The 23,179-nt window shown below is 44.7% G+C and overlaps 1 protein-coding gene across 4 annotated transcripts in view; it reads left to right on the top strand.

Annotated features, from left to right (window-relative positions):
- Nucleotides 1-23,179, top strand: part of SLC17A9 (solute carrier family 17 member 9) — a 114,062-nt gene that overhangs the window by 19,855 nt on the left and 71,028 nt on the right. For 2 of the 4 annotated variants that reach the window (XM_078651611.1, XM_078651614.1), the window contains exons 1-4: nucleotides 1,658-1,868; nucleotides 2,608-2,801; nucleotides 16,354-16,551; nucleotides 19,358-19,497. In XM_078651611.1, coding sequence (XP_078507737.1) covers nucleotides 2,662-2,801; nucleotides 16,354-16,551; nucleotides 19,358-19,497 — 478 coding nt within the window. In that variant the 5' untranslated portion in view covers nucleotides 1,658-1,868; nucleotides 2,608-2,661. Of the gene's footprint in view, nucleotides 1-1,657; nucleotides 1,869-1,977; nucleotides 2,100-2,607; nucleotides 2,802-16,353; nucleotides 16,552-19,357; nucleotides 19,498-23,179 lie in introns of those variants that run through there. The other 2 variants (XM_078651613.1, XM_078651612.1) reach the window with 2 other exon arrangements.

The following is a 23,179-nucleotide window of genomic DNA, read 5'->3' as shown; positions in this document are numbered from 1 at the left end:
GCCGAGTTTATCTTATACACCAGATAATATCTTTGCTTGAAGCAGGTTTTTTTTGCTGAGAGAGAGAAGCTCAAATGAAATCCCTGAGCTTCAGATACTATTTAAGGCTGGCAGCAATGTACTACCTATTTTTCAAAACACTGGGAAAATGAAATTTAAGAAGAACAAAACTTGCCTGGGTTTTAACTCTGCAAATGTTTACAGCTATTGAAAACAAATTACAACTAATATAAAGGTGTACAATTTGAGATAGTAGGCATTTTAAAACCGTTCTAGCAAGTTATACGGTGTTTAGAATTGTTTAAAAATTGTACACGTTTAAAACTCAAGCTAACTGTACAGCTGTGTTAACTATATGCACTTTGGAGCATTAAAAATTGCGTTTATTTGATCATTTTTTCTTTGTAAAACAAGCCAATATGCTACTTATTAGGTGAGCTGCCTGGTTATTATATATAACAAAGCCTTTTAGATGTGTGTTGCTTTTAAAAACACATAAATAAAAGGCATCAACATTTACAATGCCAATAGTTTAAACTCTCGCAAATGTGGGACCTATTGCATTGAAAGTGCTTGTTTTAAGAAGAAGAACAATTCGTACTTGTACGGCGCACTCATATCCTGAAGTGTCTTGGCGCTGTACGCATACCACTGTGGAACCCTTCCTGGCTTTTCCCTGTGAAGTGCCCACTACAGTATCAACATTTCTCAGCAGACCTGTTACATTTCCGGTTGAAGAGTAATGGGGTCTCCACCACAACTTTTCAGCAAGACTGGTATAGTGTTTATGGAACAGACACAGCGCGCTCAGCAAAGGTGCATTTATATTGTGCTCAGGCAGCATCACCACTTCCCAAATGTTAAAGAAGATATAACTCTCGCTCTGCATAGTGAGAGACCAGTCAGCACCGGACATTGGTGGTGCACAAGCGTTGTAAAGTGAACAGATGATTCCACGCCATCAAGGATAACTTCCAATCTAGAGCTTTGTTTTAACGGATCACATTGTCAAGTGGACTATTCCATGACTACAACTCCCAGATTGCACTAGGGGGCAGGAGGAAATAACAGGTCTGGAAAATTATGTCTCGGAAGACTGGCAGCCATGTGGTAGCTACCCTTATTTAACCCTTAGGAGGCGGGGAGCAGCGCAGATGCCCTCTGTGGGTGTGATTAAAGTCAGGGCGGGGTAAAATAGAACATATGCAATGGCATTGGGGTTCAGGGCACGACATCTCAGCCCTGGGGAGTCAGTACAGTGTGTAGAGGGGGCGAACACTCTCCGTAGTTAAGAGTCAAAAAAAGCATTGGCATAAGGGATTAATCGTCTTTGGGGCTATAATCAGCGTTTAGCAATGGCTGGGGGCAGGAGAGTCGTGACCTGTGCGGAGGGGGGCGGGGCAGAGTAAACACAGAACATGTGGAGGGGTGGGAGCAGTCGTGGGCAGAGAGCAGCGCTGGCGAGCCCGCAGCGTGTGGGTTTTATAAACTCTGTGAACTGCCAGCAGTGGGGCGAGACGGATCTGGGGAGGGGGGCGGCCGCAGCATCGGGAGTTTAGCGTCCCCGGGGGCTGAGGCGGCACGGGGGCTGAGGCAGCACAGGGCACGGGGGCTGAGGCAGCACAGGGCACGGGGGCTGAGGCAGCACGGGGGCTGAGGCAGCACAGGGCACGGGAGGCTCGTCTCAAGGAGGGGCCTGGGTGCCTGCCTGGCGCAGGGAGTGATGCTGCGAGGCTCGGCCTCCCCTCTCACTTCCTGGCTCAGCGGCTGCAGGAAGTGTGTGTGGGGCTGAAAGTGACACGTGGAAACTTCACTTCAACAGCAACAAACCCGGAGCAGCAGCAGAGGGGGTGCTGCAGGCAGCTGGGGTGCGTATTACTGTCTCTGTGTCCCCTGTGCAAACTTACGCCCCAGGAGCGACACCTGTGGGCGGGGGTGGGAGCTGCAGGTAGAACAGACCCCGGTAGCCTCTCGCCACAGCATCAGGGAGAAGGGTTGAAGCGCTGTGAAGGTGAAAGCGCCTCCCCTCCAGTAGGCACAGCAGCAGAGCTGGCCCTCAGCGCCTTCCTCTTAGAGTAGCGCTGCGTGGCACGTATGAGGTAGATTAAACCTAGTGACCCCTTTAAAGGGCCACCAGCCACCCCCGCCCGAGGAACCGGGCATCACGCGGGTTCACTGGGAGAATCAGGCAGACTTCACAGAGAAATCACCCCCCCCCCCCCCCCCCCCCCCCCGCAGAATCACAAGATGCCCTTTGGTTAATGTCAAGGACCCCTTCCCCCCCACCCGCAAGAATTCACGCAGGCTGCCCGTGAGAAACGGCAGCCGTCTCCCCCAAACTCAGAGGGACCACTCGGGCTTTTCTTATGAGTGATATTGCGAGGAACCGAAATGCACGGCAGTTTTCGAGCAGTACTGACTGGTACATTCACCCCCTCCCCTCGCAGAGGAGTCGGAAAAGTTCAGCTAAAGAATCACAGCATCCTCACTCAACCTACCTGAGGAGTCCCAACCCCTCCGCAGTTTTCGCCCCAGCAGCAGTTTCTCCCCCACACCACGACCATCCACCCCCTGAATAATCGATCCCTCGTGTTCTTTCCACCTCAGGTCCCGCCATCGAGGAAGCGCCGGCGCCCCCTACAGCCGCCTCTGCTCCTGTGAATGGCCACCCCTCAATGTTTACAGAATGGCTTCACCGCTGACCTGCTGCCCCCGCTGCTCCCTCCCCAGCATCCAGATGCCTGTCCGAACACCTACCTGGGGGAGAAGAGGAGTGAGAACGCGGGCCCTTACTGGACCAGGTAAGGATTGATGACGTCACGTTGGCGCGAGGGGGGTGGGTGGTAATTTAACGTCACTCCTGTGGGAAGAGGAATATTGTCCCGGTAAGGATGGCTGACGTCACTTGTGTGGGGATTCGGAGTTACTGGCCAAGTAAGGATGGCTGATCTCACTTCCTGGATGGAGGGCGCACTGGGCCAAGGAAGGATGAGTGACGTCACTTGTGTGGGTATTAGAAGTTACTGGCCAGGTAAGGATGGCTGATCTCACTTTCTGAGGGAGTACGTACTGAGGCAGGTAAGGGTGGCTGACGTCACTTGCGTGGGGATTAGGAGTTACTGGCCAGGTAAGGATGGCTGATCTCACTTTCCGAGGGAGTGCGTACTGAGGCAGGTAAAGGTGGCTGACGTCACTTGTGTGGGGATTAGGAGTTACTGGCCAGGTAAGGATGGCTGATCTCACTTTCTGAGGGAGTGCGTACTGAGGCAGGTAAGGGTGGCTGACGTCACCTTTGTGGGGATTAGGAGTTACTGGCCAGGTAAGGATGGCTGATCTCACTTTCTGAGGGAGTGCGTACTGAGGCAGGTAAGGGTGGCTGACGTCACCTTTGTGGGGATTAGGAGTTACTGGCCAGGTAAGGATGGCTGATCTCACTTTCTGAGGGAGTACGTACTGAGCCAGGTAAGGGTGGCTGACGTCACTTGTGCGGCGAGGAGGAGGCACTGGTCAGGCGAGGATTGCTGTCGTCACGTGACGTCTCTTCTGTGGGGAGGCGGAGGCACTGGACCAGGTAAGGGTGGTTGACGTCCCTCCCCAGGAGGAGCTCGGACTAGGTAACATGGCTGATGCTACTATGGGTTGTTAGTCACTAGGAAGGAAGAGGGTGCTTTAGAGCGGGTAACTTAAGGATAGCTCGCTGCACCCTTTGGGGAGAAGATGGTGCTGGACCCAATAGGGATGGCCGACATCACTGCCAGGTTGGGGGTGAAGGGGGGGGTCACTTAATAGAGTAATAGGTCAAATAAGGATGGGTGACGTCAGTCCCTAGTGTCGCAGCTCGTTCTGAACCAGGTAAGGATGGCTGACGTCACTCCTTTTAAGGATGGCTCATGTGACTCTCTGGGATAGAGTACTGAACCAGGTACTGTCACTCCCTGGGATGGGGTGGGTATGAGGCAAGCCAACAAATTAAAACGGAGAGGCGAGCCAAGATTCCGGCTCGGATGTTAGAGCTCGTGCACAAACCAAGCCCTGAACATATGTGTAATGTAAATCATACAACAAATCACGTAAAATATGATAAAGTCTCTACAAAGTTCAAACATGCTTATTTTTTTGACAAGTGGAAGCTTTGACATTTATAGGGCATGTTGGAGCATTGCACTGAGAAGTACTTATTTAAAGTGACAGTTCTGTATAACTGGTAGTCTGAACTCTCATTCAAACGTGCTTTCATACGAGATAGTGAAGAAAAAAAAGAGTTTTGATGAAATAAAATATTTGCCTAAGGTCACACAATTTAAGCAGAGAAGCTGTGATTTATCCCTGTGCTCTGGTTTCACACTGTACAAATCAGCCAGTAAATGGCTATCTATCAGCCTTCTCTTATGTTGAGACTGTGTTTTTTACCTGTTAGTGCATTCTTCTGCATTTCTTTAAAATAGAGCGCAAATTAGGTGGTTTTGGAGCGCTTTACCCGAGTACCAGTTACATTACACACGGTCACAGGTATTTTTTTTATAGGCACAAGAAGTTTACCAAATATGCCCAGAATCACACGATGTTAAACCCACGCTGGAACCTGGTTCCCAGTTTCAAAGAGTCGGCAGCTCTGGCCGTAATACTACATCCTGGGTGCAGGGAGGAAGGCAGAAGCCACGTGAGAGCTCGGCTGGTTATGAGTTCGAGGTTCCCACAGGACCTCGAGCTGAGCTAGAGCCAGGGCACACGTCCTAAAAAAAGAAGTGGGGGGCACGCGGTCACCGGAGGTGACGTCACGACAGTAAGTGACGTCATGAAAGGGGGCTCCGATCTCGTCCCAGAGAGCCCAAAAAGGTGAAGTCCAGCTGTTTACCAGGGGGGACGGCGTCCACCCTGTAAAATAAGTCGGGGGACGCCGTCCACCCGCGTGGTACCCCCGACTCGAGCCCTGGCTAGAGCCAAGCTTCCGGCTCGAGCCTTCTGTGGCTCGCCCACCTCTAGGGATGACCCCTATCTAAGGCATCTGTCTGCTTTCTGGAAGTTAGTTACCCAATTCTCGCTGGACCTGTGAACCCAAAATGTTTGTTCTGAGAGCCGGCCGCCCTTGGAAGCACCAATGTTTGCCTTCTCTGCCTAGAATCGCGTCCAGGCCTTTGCTTCGCTTCCTACCCAGGGAACGTGTCTTACTGGGAATACTGGAAATGCGGGGGGTGTTCCCGAGCGCCGTGTGCTGTCTTCCCGTCCTCGCTGCGGGCACAACTTCGTACTTTATTTATTTACAAGCTCAATTGTCTCTAGACGTTTACGAAAGCTTGAAACTCGGAATGACGTCTGCGGTTGTGCATATCAACAATAGGGCCCTCAAGGCAGGTTTGAAGCTGGAACAAATATGTTTTCACGGCTTTACTAAACCCTACAGGCTCGCTAATTGTTTTATCTTTGGTAATGAGTTACAAATCCGAGGCCCTGGATCACATTCCAGACCCCCTTTCACGCTGGATTCCAGGAACCCTCAAAAGTCGGTCACTCCCTGCCCTGAGAGGTTGTGGGAAAGTCCACATAGCAGCTGATCCATTAAGACATTTACGCTGCAAAGGGCGACGAGTGGAATGCGTGTGAAAACCGCAGGTAGTCCTCGGGCAGCACGCCAGTCTATTATTTGTGTCAACGTTGTGGAGAGAACCAATATGCAAATGAGACACGGCCCTTCTCCAATAGAAACCGCCCAGGCCACGCCCAAGGAAACACCTGCCAGGCCAGATCACAGTGCTCTGAGTGAAGTGGTGGTCCGCGACGGGCCGAAAAATAGTGCCCACTCACTGGCCCTGTCAAGCTGGCCCACCTGACAGTGCCAGGCTGCCTAAAAGACCAGTCCAACGGTACCTGTCTGTGCCGCGCATGGGCACTGATTGGCAAGTCTTTTTAATCTCCCCACTCGCTGAAAACACAAAACTGCGCAAAAACACTTTCTTCAAATATTGGGGGACTGAAGTTTAATTAGTGAATCGGACTTTCCTCAAATAGTTGGTGGTGTTCCTACGTCACTCCTCGGTGGTGTAGCAAAGGTGCCATGGGCCCTAGCGGTAGCCTAGTAAGTGTCATGGGCCCTAGTGCAAGGAAAGAAATGCCCGTTTGCTGTTGGAATTTTTAAATACCCCAGTAGTCTAGTCAGGGTTGAGTGGGCCACTAAGGTCTCTGGACCTTGGCGCCACTCCACCTCCCGCACCAAGGGAACATATGTCCCTTGGGTCCAGGTAAGGAAAATGGGCACTTTTGAAAGATGTTAGGCAGGGCACAAGCCCATAAAGAGAAGTGGGGGGACGCTGACCTCACAACAGGAAGTGACATCACGAAACATGGCTTGCACTTAGCTGCAGTTTATAGTCATCGAGCTCCCGGTAAAATAAGTGGGGGGATGCCGTCCACCCACATGGTACCCCGACTCGCGCCCTGATGATGGGTTAACAAAGCACAGCAGTAACCAGGGCTCCGGCCACTGTGCCCCTGCAGCTGCTGCACCATTGATCTACTCCCCGGCCTCCAATTCTAGTTTCGGGGGAAGCATAGAAATACAGGCACTCTCCGGGGTCAAAGATGAGGGTTACAACCCTCAGCTATTCAGTGTGTTTCCTTCAGAACCCTAACACGTCCCCGCAACCATGTGGTTTCAGCCTTGGGTTCTTTCAATCACAGAAAGGCTTTTCAGTTTCCTTACTCTCCGCCCTAGTGCTATTTTTTTAAATAACATCATATCTCCATAGCAACTGACCTATAGTTTAAATTACCGTTCACACGTAGGAAAGAAAGCAAGACCTTTTTGGAAGTATTGAGTAACTGTGGAATGCAGACCCTATAGACAGAAGGAGCAGCCATTGGACCTCAAATCTGGATTTATTGCAAATACACATAAGGTATATCAATAAAATATTAAAGTCAGGTACACTGTTCATCAGATCTCTGGAGGTAAGGAATGCACAAAACTCCCATGTATGTATAAGGCAGGATCTTTATGAAGACACCTTCAGCGGGCTTGAACGCCCACGGTATACATTTATTATGTAAAGAACAGTTCCCATCCTCGAGAGTATTGGTGCCTACTCGCATCTTCACCTTACAAGCTGTCTCGAGTCACTGTTCATTGACTAGTTAGCCAAGTCCATCAATGGCCAGCCCATGGGTGGAGTACGTAACCTGAATTAAAAGGGTTCCACTGGAAAAGATGTGAGTGTTGAATGAGACGTAAGTGGCTAAACTCAAAAGCAGTTCCATGGGCAGAAAAAGGCAAGGAGGAGGTTTCTGGTTTAAAATCATCATGGGATGGCAGCAAGTATCTCCACAGATATATCCCTAGAGCAGAGTCACATGGACATTCTATCCTATCTCACTGTTGCCTCTTCTAGGAAAGCAACTAAAAGGCCTAATAAATAAACAACTTGCAGCCTTTACTGAGATGAACAAAATACTAGACACATCTCAATCTGGGTTTAGGTCTTTCCATAGCTCTGAGACCGCACTGTCAGCAGTCACCGAATCATTAAGACTTTGTCTTGACACAGGATCTTCAGCCATGTTAGTGCTGCTGGACTTGTTAGCAGCTTTTGATACTGTGTCGCATATTAGCTGCTACAGAGATTGCATGAGATAGGTATCAATGGGACTGCTCTTGAGTGGTTCCAAGATTTTTGGGGAAACTTAACGCAATCTATTGCTCTTGACACATTTAAGTCTTGTCCTTTGCGGAATGAAAAGGATGTGCTGCGTGGCTCTTGTTTGAGCCCTACTTTATTTAACATTTATATGACACCTCTTGCTCAGATTGCAGGATCGCTTGGCTTTGAAATAATATCATATGCTGATGACACGCAACTTATCTTCTCTTTTGATAACGATTTGGACAAAGCCAAAGGCTGCTTTGCAAAGAGAATGTTAGCGATCTTGAAGTGGATTGCTATCAATTGCCTACAGATGAATGTAGAGAGAACAGAGATTATGCTGTTTGGCAAGGCCCAACGACTCTGGTCGGATGGTTGGTGGCCACCAGAATTGGATGCTGTCCCCACCCCTAGGCAGGTAGTTAATAATCTTGGAGTAAAAATAGCTCAAGCCCTATCTATGAAAGTTCGAGTTCTAGCTACCTCTGGTACTTGGTTTGATGCAATGTGACTAATGAGGAAAGCTTTTCCATTTCTTTCTGCTGCAGATAGGATAACATTGGTGCAGGAATTGATAATTAGCAGGTTCGACTACCGTACTGCTTTATTGGCCTTAGCAAACAAGACTTTTATGGCCAAATTACAAGTGGTACAAAATACGGGAGCTAGGCTTGTCTGCAACCTTCCTTCGGACTCGGCATCTGTACCACTGCCAAAATCTCTTCATTGGTTACCTGTAAGACAAAGTCGCATTTTCAAAGTTTGCTGCTTGACATGTATTGATAGGTAAAGGTCCTAGCTACCTTCAGAAGAAACTTAGACGCTACTTCCCAGCTAGAAATTTGAGATTAAAGGACCAAGCTCTGCTTACTGTACCTAGCATTCGACTAACTAGATGTGGAGGTAGAGTTATTTCCTATTTAGCTCCTCTATACTGGAATAATTTACCTTTTCATTCATCTGCACGGATCACATCAATTTCAGAAAAATGCTTAAAAACATTTCTGGTTCAATGGAGTTTTTTTTTCTGTTTGCTTGAACTGTTTTAGCGCAGTGATATCCCTCCCGGGGTAATTTGTGCGCTATATTAAATTGAAATTAACATAACTTAACATATGCCCCTCTATGGGTCTCTGTTAGATTGTAGATGTATATCACTATTAAGTTAAAACTCTTGGTGAGGAGTCGAGAAAAGCAAGTTACCTGCCCATGAAAGAGGGTTGCTGCCTCCAAATTAAAATACTTACCTACAAATGACATCTACCTTCAAATCGTAGCCCCTGTCTCTAAACCATAATAGCGCCACCATATCCCAGTTCTAGATTTCAAGGCATCATAACATCTGCCTGGAGGCTCATTGCCTTGCCTGTCATTGACGAGAGTGTTCCTATTATTTGTATGGCTGCAGGGAACTGTTCATGAGTGTGCAGCTCACGTCTGCTATAAGCCTCTATAGGTAATAAACAAAATACCAATCCATAAGTATCACACACTGCATAATGTGCCACCCTCTGCATGAATAATGCAGGCTGCATAAATATCACACTATGCATAAATATCACACACTACATACGACTAAATCCCTGTGCACCAATGTCACATTGCTTACTTTTCTTATTATGCATATATATTACACACTGCATACTAATGGCATTCTCTGCATCAATGCCACATTGCTTATGTTTATTATGCATAAGTATTACACACTGCATAGAAATAACATGCTCTGCATCAATGTCACATTATTATACATAAATATTACACACTGCATACGAATAATATTCTCTGCATCAATGTCGCCTTACTTTCATTTCTTTTCATGCATACATATTACACACTGCATACTAATGGCATTCTCTGCATCAATGCCACATTGCTTATGTTTATTATGCATAAGTATTACACACTGCATACTAATAATAATCTCTGCATCAATGTCACATTATTATACATAAATATTACACACTGCATACTAATAATATTCTCTGCATCAATGTCACCTCACTTTCATCTCTTTTTATGCATTCATATTACACACTGCACACAAATCGCGCACTCTCACAAATACCAGACTCTGCATAAACATTGCATTCTGCTTAAACGTCACACACTGAATGCAAACAACACCCTTTGCCTAAATAGCACGTTGTGTATAAGTATCACGCTTCGCACACAATGCAAATAGATTACATTCTGCATAAATATTGCACACTGCAAACATATTATGCCTACCACACACATTTTGTGCTTTATATAAATATCGCAATTTGCAATAATGTCCCTCGCTGCAAGATTATCACATCCTTGGCACGAAGATCAAATTCTGCATAAATATTAGTGTATATAAATCAGCCCTGTGCATAAATATGCTATTCTTAATAAATCTCTCTGCATACAAATTGCTCTCTTCATAAATATCACATGTGTCATAAGCAGTACTCTCTGGCTAGGACGAAGTATATTTTTGGAGGATATCTGTTATATGAATTAGGAACTGTACCATACAAATTGGAATAGTAACTAGAAGACCATCTTTGTTGAACACTAAAGAATTAAAACCAAAACATACGCCATCACCTTCAGAATATGGCATGTCCTGCATGGATATAATATTTCCATATAAATAGCCCATTCTATTTAAATATCACTTCGCCCGTATACCTGCGGCATTCCCTGCACAAATTCTACAATTTCTGTAGAAATATAATTTTTCCTGACACAGAATACTGTGCACAGCAGGAATATTGCATTACATGAGTATATATTGGTTTACGGGCTACCTAGGTAAATATTACATTTCCTGCATGTATATGATGCTGCTGAGACACTAAGCAAAATATAACTGCCTGCATAATCATCACCCTTGCTTTAATATTGCATATATATATAATATATATATATATGTATATATATATATATATATATATCTATCACTGAGCAATAAAAGCGAAGGATTCTAAACATTATTAGTATTATCCCCATTCAATGGAAATCAATAATATCATTAATATTCACAACATTTTTAATCATCACTTCTCTTAAAAAAAAAATAAAGCAACCATGGTTGCTATGACTATCTTACTTAAAGCAAATAAAAATTCAAAGGCATCCATAGTACCTATTCTAACCGCATTTAATAAGGGTTTCACATGCTTTTTGCTCTCCATTGGATACAACTGAAAGGCATACGCTAGATCTTTAGGAACATTTAAGCGAGAAGTTAAGAAAAGACTAAGTAGAAACTTTCAAAAAGTTCTGAGAGCCTAGATAGAAACCCAAACTAGAATAAAAACCGGTACGTAACCATTGAAGGAGTTGGCACGCTCCGCAGTGACCTATATCTTGGTCTTCCTTCAGTCTATTAAAGTGACCTACATCTTGGTCTTCCTTCAGTCTATTAAAGTGTCCAAGAGACTCTCCCCATAATGTTCTCTTTATCGCCATTAATCCACAGGGGCCGGGGATACTCTTCCTTATGTCCACCTCCAGAAGATCAATCTAGCCGCTCTTGCTGACACCCTATCATGTGACCGACCTCTATTGGGCTCTGAGGTGGGTGAGGCTGTAAGGAGCTTTAACACATGGGTGGAACAGGGGTCGGCAGCATCTGTGAAACAGGGTTGTATTCGCAGAATGCGCTTCTCCCCCTCAAAGCCATGGTTCTCACATGCTCTACGGGATCTGAAATTAGGTGTTAAAAAAACTCGAACGTAAATGGAGGCAGGGCTATCAGCCCGAGGTGAAAACTGCTCTGCGAGCTGCACAGAGAGACTATTATGCTGCGATTAAGACTGCAAAAGGCAGCTATTACGCAGGAAGAATTGCTAAGGCCAACAATAATAGTAAAGAAATTTTCTCCATTGTACAAAGTTTCTTATCGCCCTGTGCCACACAACCTCGGTTGCCCTCTTCTGGAAAATGGTGTGAAGAGCTATCCTCCTTTTTCATTGAGAAAATTGCAAAGATTCAGGATGGTCTGATTACTGTCTGCCATGACCACAAGACCCCATCGGTGCTGCTTTCCTTGCCTGCGCTTAAACCTGCTGATCAGTTTGAGGTTTTTTCTCCGTCTGCAGAAGCAGATATCCTGGTAGTATTAAGGTCCATGAAGTCAGGGTCCCCAACGGATCCTTGTCCGGCCCGAGTGCTTGGGGGAGTGGCTGAGACAGTATGTGGGGAGGTCACTCAGATAGTTAACCTCTCCTTTTCTACTGTGACTGTCCCAACCTGTTGGAAGCAGGCTAAGTTATTGCTGCTTCTAAAAAAATCCGGGATGGATCCAGCCGCCCCGTCAAGCTACCGGCCTATTTCTCTGCTGCCGGTGTTGGCTAAAATTTGCAAAAAAATGGCGTTTCGCCAATTGGACAATTTTGTTGAGACCTCTATTGCCTTACATCCGGCCCAATCGGGCAGCATACAGCACCAAAACAGCCTTGGTTGAGGTGTCGGAGGCTATTCGGGAGTGCCTGGACGGAGGTGGCAAAGCGGTTTTGATTTTGTTGGATCTCTCTGCTGCCTTCGACACGGTGCCCCACGGGCTTCTCCTCCCCAGACTGTCCGCCATTGGCATTACTGGCTCGGCTCTAGACTGGCTGACGTCATTCCTGAACAATAGGACTCGGCAGGTCTGGATGCCACCGCATGCGTCCTCACCGAGAATACTCTCTACTGGAGTTCCGCAGGGGTCTACACTTGCTTTTTAATGTTTACCTGACCCCTCTGATCTATCTGGCTGAGCATCTGGGGGCAAAAATAATTGCCTACGCTGACGATACCCAACTTCTGTTTACCTGGCCAGGTGACAATTTGGATACGTCTGCTGTTCAGCTCTGTCTCTCTTCTGTTTTTCGCTGGCTCGCACTTGCACAGTTAAAGTGCAATGAGGAAAAGTCTGAAGTCCTCTTTTTTGGAACCTTCCCCAGCAACTTTAGAGATCATCTATGGCCACCTGATATTCCCTGCTCCAAATCTATGGGAGGCCCGGCTAAGAATCTGGGTGTTTTGTTCGGAGATAATTTAAAATTTGAGGACCATATTAAAAAACTTACAGGTATCTGTTTTGGCACCCTGAAAACTCTGCGCAGATTGTTTCCTCTACTTCCAAGGGAAGCTAAAGAGACAGTGGCGCGTGCCCTCATTCTATCTAGGCTCGATTACGCCAATGCTTTGTTCAGTGGCCTTCCATCCTATCTGATCAAACGACTCCAGGTGGTTCAGAATGCGGTAGCTAAACTCCTCTTTAATATTCCTAGGAGGTCTAGCGTCCGCTCCCACCTGTGTAGTCTTCATTGGCTCCCGGTGGCACCACGCATTTTGTTTAAATCGCTGGTCCTCTCTTTCAGAGCGACGCATGAGTTAGGGCCACTGTACCTGAGAAAACGCTTCTCTATGTATGTCCCTAATCGCTGCCTCAGATCAGCCAATCAGTGTAGGATGATCCTTCCTAGATCCAAGTATGCTAGGCTGGGGGGCCAGTCTATATCCGTTACTGCAGCCAGAGCCTGGAATGCACTCCCCTTCCACCTCCGCGCATCTCAGAATATTGCCCAATTCAAGAAAGGCCTAAAAACTCATTTGTTTAACTTAACTACCTAACTGCTCCCACCGCCTTCTGCTTTTGCTCTCCTCATTTACCTTCACGCGCCAGGATACTCGCGAGTAACAGAGCGCGCTACAAAACACTCTATAACATAACATAACATAACATTAAATGAGCTTCCAAGTGACTGCTCATGTTAATACTCTTTTTAACGAATACTGATCCACCTTGTACAACTGATGGATTTAGACTTAAAGTCAATCTTTGAAATAAAACACAGAGATTGGGTTTCTCATTAGCCACAAATTCAGATTCATTTAAGCATAATTTGCCACTTTGTTACAGGGTTATTATTTTACTTATCTAATATGTCCAGGTGTTTTATGGCCCACAAATTCAGATTTTAGATCTTAGGGACCATAACCTCACTTCCAAACGTAGAGCATCTATTCCAGTAGTAGTAAGACTATTAAATGCATTCTGAATGGATTTACCTTTAAGCCTTTTAAAGTTTTTAATATAGCAAGTTTGTAATGAGTAATCCCGAGAGCCATTATATAACAATAAGGGTCACTTCAGCTAAATAGGCTTTTAACAAAAGCTTGCCTAAAATAAATATAGTTTGTATACATATACTATAGTTAAATAACACAGACCTCACAGTGCACTAATTGCTCTTTTAGGCATGACTTCCCCATGCACACTAAACGTTAAATTCTCACTTAAATTATATCTAAATATTTACATGACACGACTCATTGAAATTTGATATATCCAGCATCCAGGGAAAGTCCTTGTCTTATTATCCAGGTATAGCACCTGTGTTTTATTAATTTTGATAATTAATTTATTTTCTATGCGCTGTAGTCTCAGACCACCTAGCTGTAGCACTATTCGTGTACAGTCTAAAAGTAATACATTTATCCACATGTAATATAGAATTAGTTTCTCACCATTTACTTTGGTGGATAATATCTATTTTTTCCATAGTTCCTAGGAGAACACTAGGAACAGAGGGGAAAAAAAGCAAAAGTACTAACTTGTACCCCTGCATAAATAGGGTTATCCTTTTATAGATATGGCATCTCTTGCCTCTGGGAAATCACTGTCCTGCCATAATCTTTGCCATTCGTGTGAGTAGGCCTAAATTTAATTTCTGGTTTGTAAATCCTGCATGTCGGACATGTTTTTGGTGTTTAGCCTGTATTAGGATGCTCCAAATCATTTGATGCTTCCAAAGCGTTCAGTAAGGTACGGCCTTGTGCATCCCATTGTCTTGTATACCACTTGTACTGTAATCCACCATGTTCAAATAACAGACAGAGCGCCCACCAGCAGGGTCTCAAGCTCAGCCTGTATCCTATTTCATCTTCATTATTTCACTGGTGACCCACCTCTAAATACAATATTGATTTTCTACATTTTGCTGTTGTTACCCCCAACATTCCAATATTTCTGGTCCACTGACCTCTCCTTGTCTTTTTTTTATGTGATGGGGAAGACAACTTTGTATGACTTTTGGACATATAGGTAGTTAATGCTGTTGGCTGGCGGAAGCCTGTCAGACCACATTTTTAATTTTTTTGGGCTTGAAGAGTTGAGATCCATGGCTTTATTTAATTTAACTGGTGTTTGTATTGGTACAATTTACCACCTGCAAATCAAGACATTAATGTTTGTTGCCTTCATGCACCAGGTGCCATTATACTGCTTGAGAATTGCTTTTCCGTGAAAAAGAGTGTATGGGCATTAGATGTTCATGGACATATGTGTTTCTGGTGATATTGTTGAGCCATGAACGTGGTTTAATGATTTGAGTAGAAGTTCATTGGTTTTGTGGCTTTGAATAGTGAGCAGTGATAGCAACGGCTGGCCATATCTTTGTTATGGACAGGTCAGGTGGGCGAACCTCCAGGTTCGCAAAGTCTTGTTTCCTTGTGGGGTGGCTAGTTGTGAGACCACTGAGCCATAAGCTGTGGAGGACTAGCTGATGGTGGGATGGAGGGGTCCAGTAGAGCTAGGTTACTGATAGAGGACAAAGTCCCAGTTGGTGAGATATGGTGGGTCCAAGAGGTTGAAACAGAACTGGTAGGTCCAAGAAAGGACTAGAGGACCAGTAGGTCTGTTAGCTTTGATCCTGTAAGTGAAAAGAGATCTTCTGTGAGGCAGGAATACCAAGATGTTATGTTTAAGAAGAGTAAAGTGTAAGAAGGGGGTGTGGGTAGGCAGGCTCTAGAGGGAGGTTCTTTAGGCGAGGTGATGGGTGTAGGAATTTCCATGTGTAGTTTGCCAGTAAGGGTATTTTTCCAATGCAGGTGTAGCAACATTTGTGAATTGTCCCATTAAGCAGTCCTTCAAATCTAGGCCCCTGTGATGGCATGTGCAGTTTTGCTATGTTTTTGCTCTATGGATAGTCTGCTGCCTTAAGGGCTGCCAGGAAGCGTTCTGCTTTGCAAAGCTGTGTTTCCTATGCAGGTATGCAGTGTCAATATTCTTGGGTCTTTCTCAGAAGTTCAAGGTACTATTTTAACAAGCCTTCAGACACGCTTGTGTAGTGCGATTTATTAACACTGCACAGATCCTTTGTAATTAGGAACATGAGTGGGCACTTTTGCATACCAGAGTCTGTCCATGTCTGACAGCCACCTTCCCTATCACGCTGCAATGCTTGGACGTGTCACCCCCAAGCTGTCTTTAAGTGTCTTCTCTCTTCCCTACCACCAGCAAGAGATCCAGCCCTTCCTCTTGCCATGGTGCAGTAAGACAGGTAGAAACCAACCAGGCCCATAATGCAACCCAACGGGAAATCTACCAATACTGTGGAAGACCAACCTGGTCTTAGTCATTGCACCCAACCCTATTGGGAGTTCAAGAATTTCACAACAGGAGTAGAAGGACAGACAAGGGGTCCTTAGCCTGCTACATGTATCCAGTATGTTATTAGGCTATAATACAAAAAAGGCCTATTTAAGCACTTCAATTATTCACAACTCAAGGAATTGAGGCAGGAGAAGGGTGGGGCAATCAGTCACAGATAAAGCAGTGCACCTAACTGAATGTAAACATGTTTCAAACAAATGCCTTGTTGTTCACACCTTCTTTAGGGTCTCAGTGCTGATTCAGGAAGGCCTCTAAAAACTTGTAACATTGTCTCCCACCTTTCTCTCTCCTCTACCTCAGGCAGGAGTACCGTGTATGGACGGTGATGTTACTTCTAGGCACATGTCTTCTGTACTGTGCCCGGGTCACCATGCCCATCTGCTCTGTGTCGATGAGCACTCACTTCAACTGGGACAAGAAGCAAACTGGCATGGTCCTCAGCAGTTTTTTCTGGGGATACTGCCTGACCCAGATAATTGGGGGACACCTCAGTGACAAGTAAGTGCACGGATGGATCGGTAATTGAAGAAACCTTGATAGCATAGCAGCACCAACAGAATCGATAATCTGGATTCAAGAATCAAAAAGGCTTGGGGCAGGGAACAGCCTATTGAGTATATAAATGTCTGCAGTCTGACCATGAGGAATGCTAAGTAACAGAACTACCATACCTTTGTTTGTGAGTAAGTGAAGTCTTCAACAAAACTATGTAAATCCTGGTTTGATGGCTGACTGCAGTATAATTAATAGGCCATATCTTCTGGAAGGATGTATTCTGTGACATGTCGGGCTTTTCCCCAACCCTCCAGCCTTTCTGAGAAATTGACTTGGTCAGCCATTCTCAGACTTTCTAAATAGGCCAGTTTGACGTTGTGTATGTCACCATAATTATAACAGGTAAGTGGTAGGGTTTGTAGGCAAGCTAAGACAGGAGGACTGGTACATCAGAACTGGGTGTGGTTATGACAGGCCCAACATGTCCTGATTTAGTGGTGGGACTAGGAGAAACAATGTATTTGTTTATCATTCTGGCTAGATTTAGATTATAAGGAGATGTGATCTTGGGCAACAACTATGCACCCATCAGACACACAGTCTTTGCTAAACTTTGTCGTTATACTGCACAACCACTTTTACCGGCTCTTAAAGGGGTGGGGTGTTCGCAGTGTGATACCCCACAGATACATGTATTCTTGGCTTGATAGTTTTGTCTGGGGGCTGTGGTTTGGGTCTCCTGTGTCTGTTGGTTTTTCTCATCCTCGTTTCACTAAGAGACAGTTTTAACTTGTTCATTTTTTGGACCAGGAACTTAAAAATATTATCGGGCTGAATAGGATGTAGGTCGGATTTTCTTCGGACTGACATCTCTGCGGTTTCGAGACCGACCAACCTTGGGTCGGCGGTCTGAAACCACAATTACGATGCGACCGCTCATGGTTCGGTCGCAGACTCCCATTTCTCTAAAGGAGTGGTCGGAAACCGGACACAGCACAAGCTCCCATTGAGAAATGGGAATCATTGTAAATCCCAGCACTGTGTGGCAGGAACCTCATGGTGCCTGCCACATAGTGCCGGGATTTACGGCGGGGCACCATAGGTGCCCCCCTGACCCCCAATAGGAGGCCGCGAAGAGAGGGGCTGACAGGCTCCTTGAGCCTGTCGGAAGCCAGTCAGAATGAACTGTTGGCTTGAATTACGACCGCCGTAATTGTAATATGGTGGTCGCAATTCAAATCAAGGATGGCGGTCGGAAAGCCTCCAACCCGTGGTCGGAGGCTTTCCGACCGACATCCTAATGAGGGCCATATTGACTAATTTACAAAGTTGTTACTCTGCAACCCAGGAGCATTCTTATGAACGGGTGCAGATTTACTACTTTTTGGAATTCACAAACATTGGCAGTAGTAGGCTTAGACTGCTGAAACAGTCTCATGTTTCCGGGCATTTTACTGGCAATGGCTTGTGGCATTTTGGTATTTTAGTATTTCCAAAATGCAGATTTTACAATAAGTACATTTTCTCATTTGCAAAAGTCGCTTTGCAGTTGTATTGTTTTTCTCCATGTGGAAAATATTTTTCTGCGCAGAGAAACCCCTTGGCAGGCACCCACATTACTCCGGCATGCTCTGCTTCCCTTTACACTCTTGGATTTACTCCAGCACTTTGCTGCTGCACATCTCTGGCAATATCCAAGGTGGAAAAGAGCCAGATAAGAATTTGAGAATGCCCATAAATTGGTAGGCCTTCACAAACTCCCAAGCCAGATCTTGGTTGATCTTTCCACGCCCCATTTCTTTCATGGGTTTACTACTGCATAATGGTACAGGGTTGTTCTGCACAGTTATGTAATTATCAATGCTAGGAATCCTTTAGTGGCTACTTGACACGCATACTTTTTGGCCATTAGTTTGGTTTTGAGCATTAAGCCCGCAATGTCAATATAATGTTTTTTAATGAGTTCAGAATGTGAAATTGACAGCAGTTTAAAAGAACGAAACAACCCTTCCGGTATTTTTATGATTGATATTGTAGAGCTAGACTGTGAGCTGAAAAGAAGCTTGGAAAATGTGTAAATCATAATCCCCTAGTTCACTGACCAGGCACAACATAGCAGGTCTGACCCCTTCCAGTAAAGTTTGGGTTATCCCTCCAACCAAATCTGAAACAAATTGGGGGATTAACAACTCATTTGACAGCACAATTGCCAGAGATATTTATTGGATAAGAAGTGTCTGATTACAAAAAAAAGTCAAGAAGCTGCACCACCAGTTACTGACCTCAATTGAGTGCTTGGTTATTCCACCCGCAGCGTTTTTTAATTGGTACATTTGATATTCCCACCCCCGAATCTCATTGACTACACTACGCGCCGTTGACTGTTGAACTGCTTGTACTGTAATTGAACGTAATGCAGGCAAATGCTTCTGGTTGGTGGATGCAATTGTGGTTCAGTCAGTGGGTTCATGCACACCCAGGTCTGCTGGTGATTTAATGGAAGTGTGGGTCTGCGGTTTGTTGATGCTTATCAGTGTCTGATGGTGAGGTCAGAAGTGCTGGCCAAGTGACGAGTTAACGGATTATTGAGGGTGATTGTGAGTTAACATCTGGCCAGCTCTGCTTCTGAGTTAATGCATGTGAGTTGACACATCTGGGCATGCAGGTGAGTCAGTGGATGCCCTGATCTGATAGTGAGTTCATGGATGCCTATGACCGCTGGTGCACTTTGCTTGACCTTTCCTCTTAGTAAAGATGATTGACACCAAAGATGATTGACACCCTGGTTGAGATGTTCTCCTTCTTGCAGGATTGGAGGTGAGAAGGTGCTGCTCATGTCCGCCTTGTCATGGGGACTCATCACGGTTGCCACCCCAGTAGTGGCGCACATGTCATCTGTGCCCCTATTCCTCGTGATTCTCTTCCGCTTCCTCATGGGGCTCCTACAAGGTGAGAAAAGCAGGGAAATGTGGTCTGGAACTGAACATGTTGTCACCTCCATGCTAGACCTTTAGGAGCACAGTTGGTAAAAAGCAAAAAAAAGCCATGTTGTGCTGCAGAGTGATTTCTGGCCTGACCTAATGGAACACCTGCAAGGCTCCTGGTAGAGGACAGGCAGGACTGGTGTTTCGACAAATATCGATTTTAAGTTATCGAGAGAGAAATATTGGAAATTAAATATTGTTACACACAAATATCGTGATGCACCAGTATCGTTGACGAGAATAACCGCATCAGCGCGGCGCGAATTTTCGCGCTGTGCTGAGCGTTCTAAGAAACGGGTGTGGTCGTGACGGAACGGTTCCGTCATGAGCACAGCTCGACCGTCGCTCATGACTGAACCGTTCCGTCATGAGCATCGAAGGGGATAATGGGTAATATCATTGTAAATAATATTGATGTTTTCAATATTGTTTTTACTAATATAGTGGTTACATTTTTGTAAAATTATTTTAATGTGTTTTAGTTGATATATTCATTTTGTGTTAGTATTGTTGATATAAATGTTGTTTAGAATATAGCTTTTAATTTTAAGTTATCTAGAATTTTAAAATAATTTGTAATAGTAATTTATAGTGTCGTAGCAGGTTGTTGGGTGTGTAGGGGGCACAGGTTGTAAGGTAATAATTAAGAATACTTTAATACATTTTATTTAATGATATGGTTTATATTGTGTTCTTTATGTAATTGTATTGTATTGTAATTGCATGTATTTAGCGCTTACTACCCCTGACAAGGCGTCCAAGCGCTTTTTCGTCGAGTAGCACGTTATGTAATGTGGATTTATTTTAGGTATATGTTATTGGTGGGCTGTTGGGTTTATAGGGATATAGGGTGGAATACTAAGCAATTAACAATAAATAAAAAAAGTAATTATTTAATTAATTTTGATGTAATTTAACTCATACCTATTTATTTTACTAATATTTTAGATGTGGACTGCTAGGTTTGTAGGGGTGTAGGGTGGGAAGTTAGTTGAATAATAATTAATAATTTATAATTCATTGTTAACTGTTTTTAATGCTGTAAAATACGTAACTTTGACTTATCTTAAGTTATGGGATCTTTAATTCTTATTCATTTATTAATTCATTATAAATTGAGAATTATTTTTTATTGATTAGTAACTGTGTAAATGGATTGTTTTAAATTTTAAGGGCATATATATTAAGAGTTTAATATTGTATCTATATTAATGGGGTTACTCATATATGTAATGTGTTTGAAGTGGAACATTTTGCCTACTCTTACTTAGACTTTAGTAGGAATAGTAAAATTCACCCCTCCAAAGTCCAACACATTCCCTACTGTTGCACTGACAGGAGTAGGAATAGTAAATCTAACTTGTTCAAAGTCCAATACTTTCCCTATAATTTTGGAGACTGGAGTAGGAGAAGTAAATCTAACTCCTCCAAAGTCCATACTTTCTCTACTGTTGCATAAAGTAGAGTGGGAGTAGTATAGTTAATATTCTTATACTCCAAAATGTTTCAAAATATTGGTTACATAGATTTGATAGCACTAATTGTTTTATTTTTTTATATTATTGGTTTTACATTTATTTGAATGTTTATAGTATTTTTTGTAAATGTTATTGGAGTTTTACATTTTCTACATTTTATTGTAACGATTTTCCCAAACCACCCCTTTCTTCAATGGGAGCCTGTGTTCTCATTCGAAGCACAGGCTCTCATTGAAGTCAATAGGAGTCTGGATGCATCCAAATTGCTTGGTCAGACTCGCCCGATCCGAGTCGTCCAGAAAGCATTCCGGAACCGATTTGGTCGGGGTCGGGGCGCTTTCTGAACGAAATCGGAATCGGCCCTAAATTGATGTCACCTGTGAGGCCCACTGAGGGCAAATTAAATAAAGGACATGCAGAGGAGAGTGTTTTTCCACCGATACTGTGCAGTATCATGAATCATGTGACTAAGGAGCTGCTGCTCTGAAACATGTAAGGCATTTAATGCATTTGAATGAAAATGCAGTTCTTCTTTTAATAAACAATCAGTGGAATTAATCTGCTTTTCAGACCCACTCGAAAAGCAGATTGTTTATTAAAAGAAAAACAGCATTTTCATTCAGATGCATTTTGTTTGTGTATGTGTGTATATATATATGTGTATATATATATATATATATATATATATATATATATATATATATATATATATATATATATATATACACCAAGCTGACCACAAAAGTAATCAGCGGGACACATGCTCCGGGCTCATATGAAGGAATTTATTGGCAAAAATTGCAGTCGCTTCCTGAAGTCTGTGAAGAATAGTGGCAGACTCGTTTCTGGCCCCAATGGCCGTCTTCAGTGACAACTCCACAAGTAAAACAAAGTGCCCAGCGCCTTAGAGGTTGCCTCAATGTCCGCAAGCTGTTGGCTCCTCCTCCAGGTGAGTTCAATTACAGCGTTGCACCTCCCAGGCGCACTGCCTGATGGAACTTGCAGTCCAACGAGGTCCCGTATACACAGTGTATGGGACAACAGACTCACTTTCGTGCCCCCAATTGCTTGGCGTTTACTGCATTGTCCACCGCAGCGCTCCTGGGCACATTATTCCGGCCATACCTTCACATGAGCCCTTATCAGGCAGCACAATGCCGCCTCCTCTCTCCCCTTCGCGCAGACACACACCAGCTGGCAAGTACCTCTGCTTGGGGGGGCGCCGTGCTTTTTGTGTTTCTCACACCATACCACCAGTTCAGCTGATCACACGGAGCTCCAGACCGAGAAGGCGTGCCCCTGCCGGTAACAGCCATCTCCGGCTACACATAGAACACCAAGCTGACCACAAAAGTAATCAGCGGGACACATGCTCCGGGCTCATATGAAGGAATTTATTGGCAAAATTGCAGTCGCTTCCTGAAGTCTGTGAAGAATAGTGGCAGACGCGTTTCTGGTCCCAATGGCCGTCTTCAGTGCCAACTCCACAAGTAAAACAAAGTTCCCAGCGCCTTAGAGGTTGCCTCAATGTCCGCAAGCTCTTGGCTCCTCCTCCTCCAGGTGAGTTCAATTACAGCGTTGCACCTCCCAGGCGCACTGCCTGATGGAACTTGCAGTCCAACGAGGTCCCGTATACACAGTGTATGGGACAACAGACTCACTTTCGTGCCCCCAATTGCTTGGCGTTTACTGCATTGTCCACCGCAGCGCTCCTGGGCACATTATTCCGGCCATACCTACACATGAGCCCTTATCAGGCAGCGCAATGCCGCCTCCTCTCTCCCCTTCGCGCAGACACACACCAGCTGGCAAGTACCTCTGCTTGGGGGGGCGCCGTGCTTTTTGTGTTTCTCACACCATACCACCAGTTCAGCTGATCACACGGAGCTCCAGACCGAGAGGGCGTGCCCCTGCCGGTAACAGCCATCTCCGGCTATACATAGAACACCAAGCTGACTGGAGTAGGAGAAGTAAATCTAACTCCTCCAAAGTCCATACTTTCTCTACTGTTGCATAAAGTAGAGTGGGAGTAGTATAGTTAATATTCTTATACTCCAAAATGTTTCAAAATATTGGTTACATAGATTTGATAGCACTAATTGGTTTATTTTTTTATATTATTGGTTTTACATTTATTTGAATGTTTATAGTATTTTTTGTAAATGTTAT

This window comes from Lissotriton helveticus, chromosome 7 (genome assembly GCF_964261635.1).
Source record: "Lissotriton helveticus chromosome 7, aLisHel1.1, whole genome shotgun sequence".
In the NCBI taxonomy this organism is placed as follows: Eukaryota; Metazoa; Chordata; class Amphibia; order Caudata; family Salamandridae; genus Lissotriton; species Lissotriton helveticus.
Note: the sequence above shows the minus strand (reverse complement) of the source record. Positions and strands in the feature narration are given on the sequence as shown.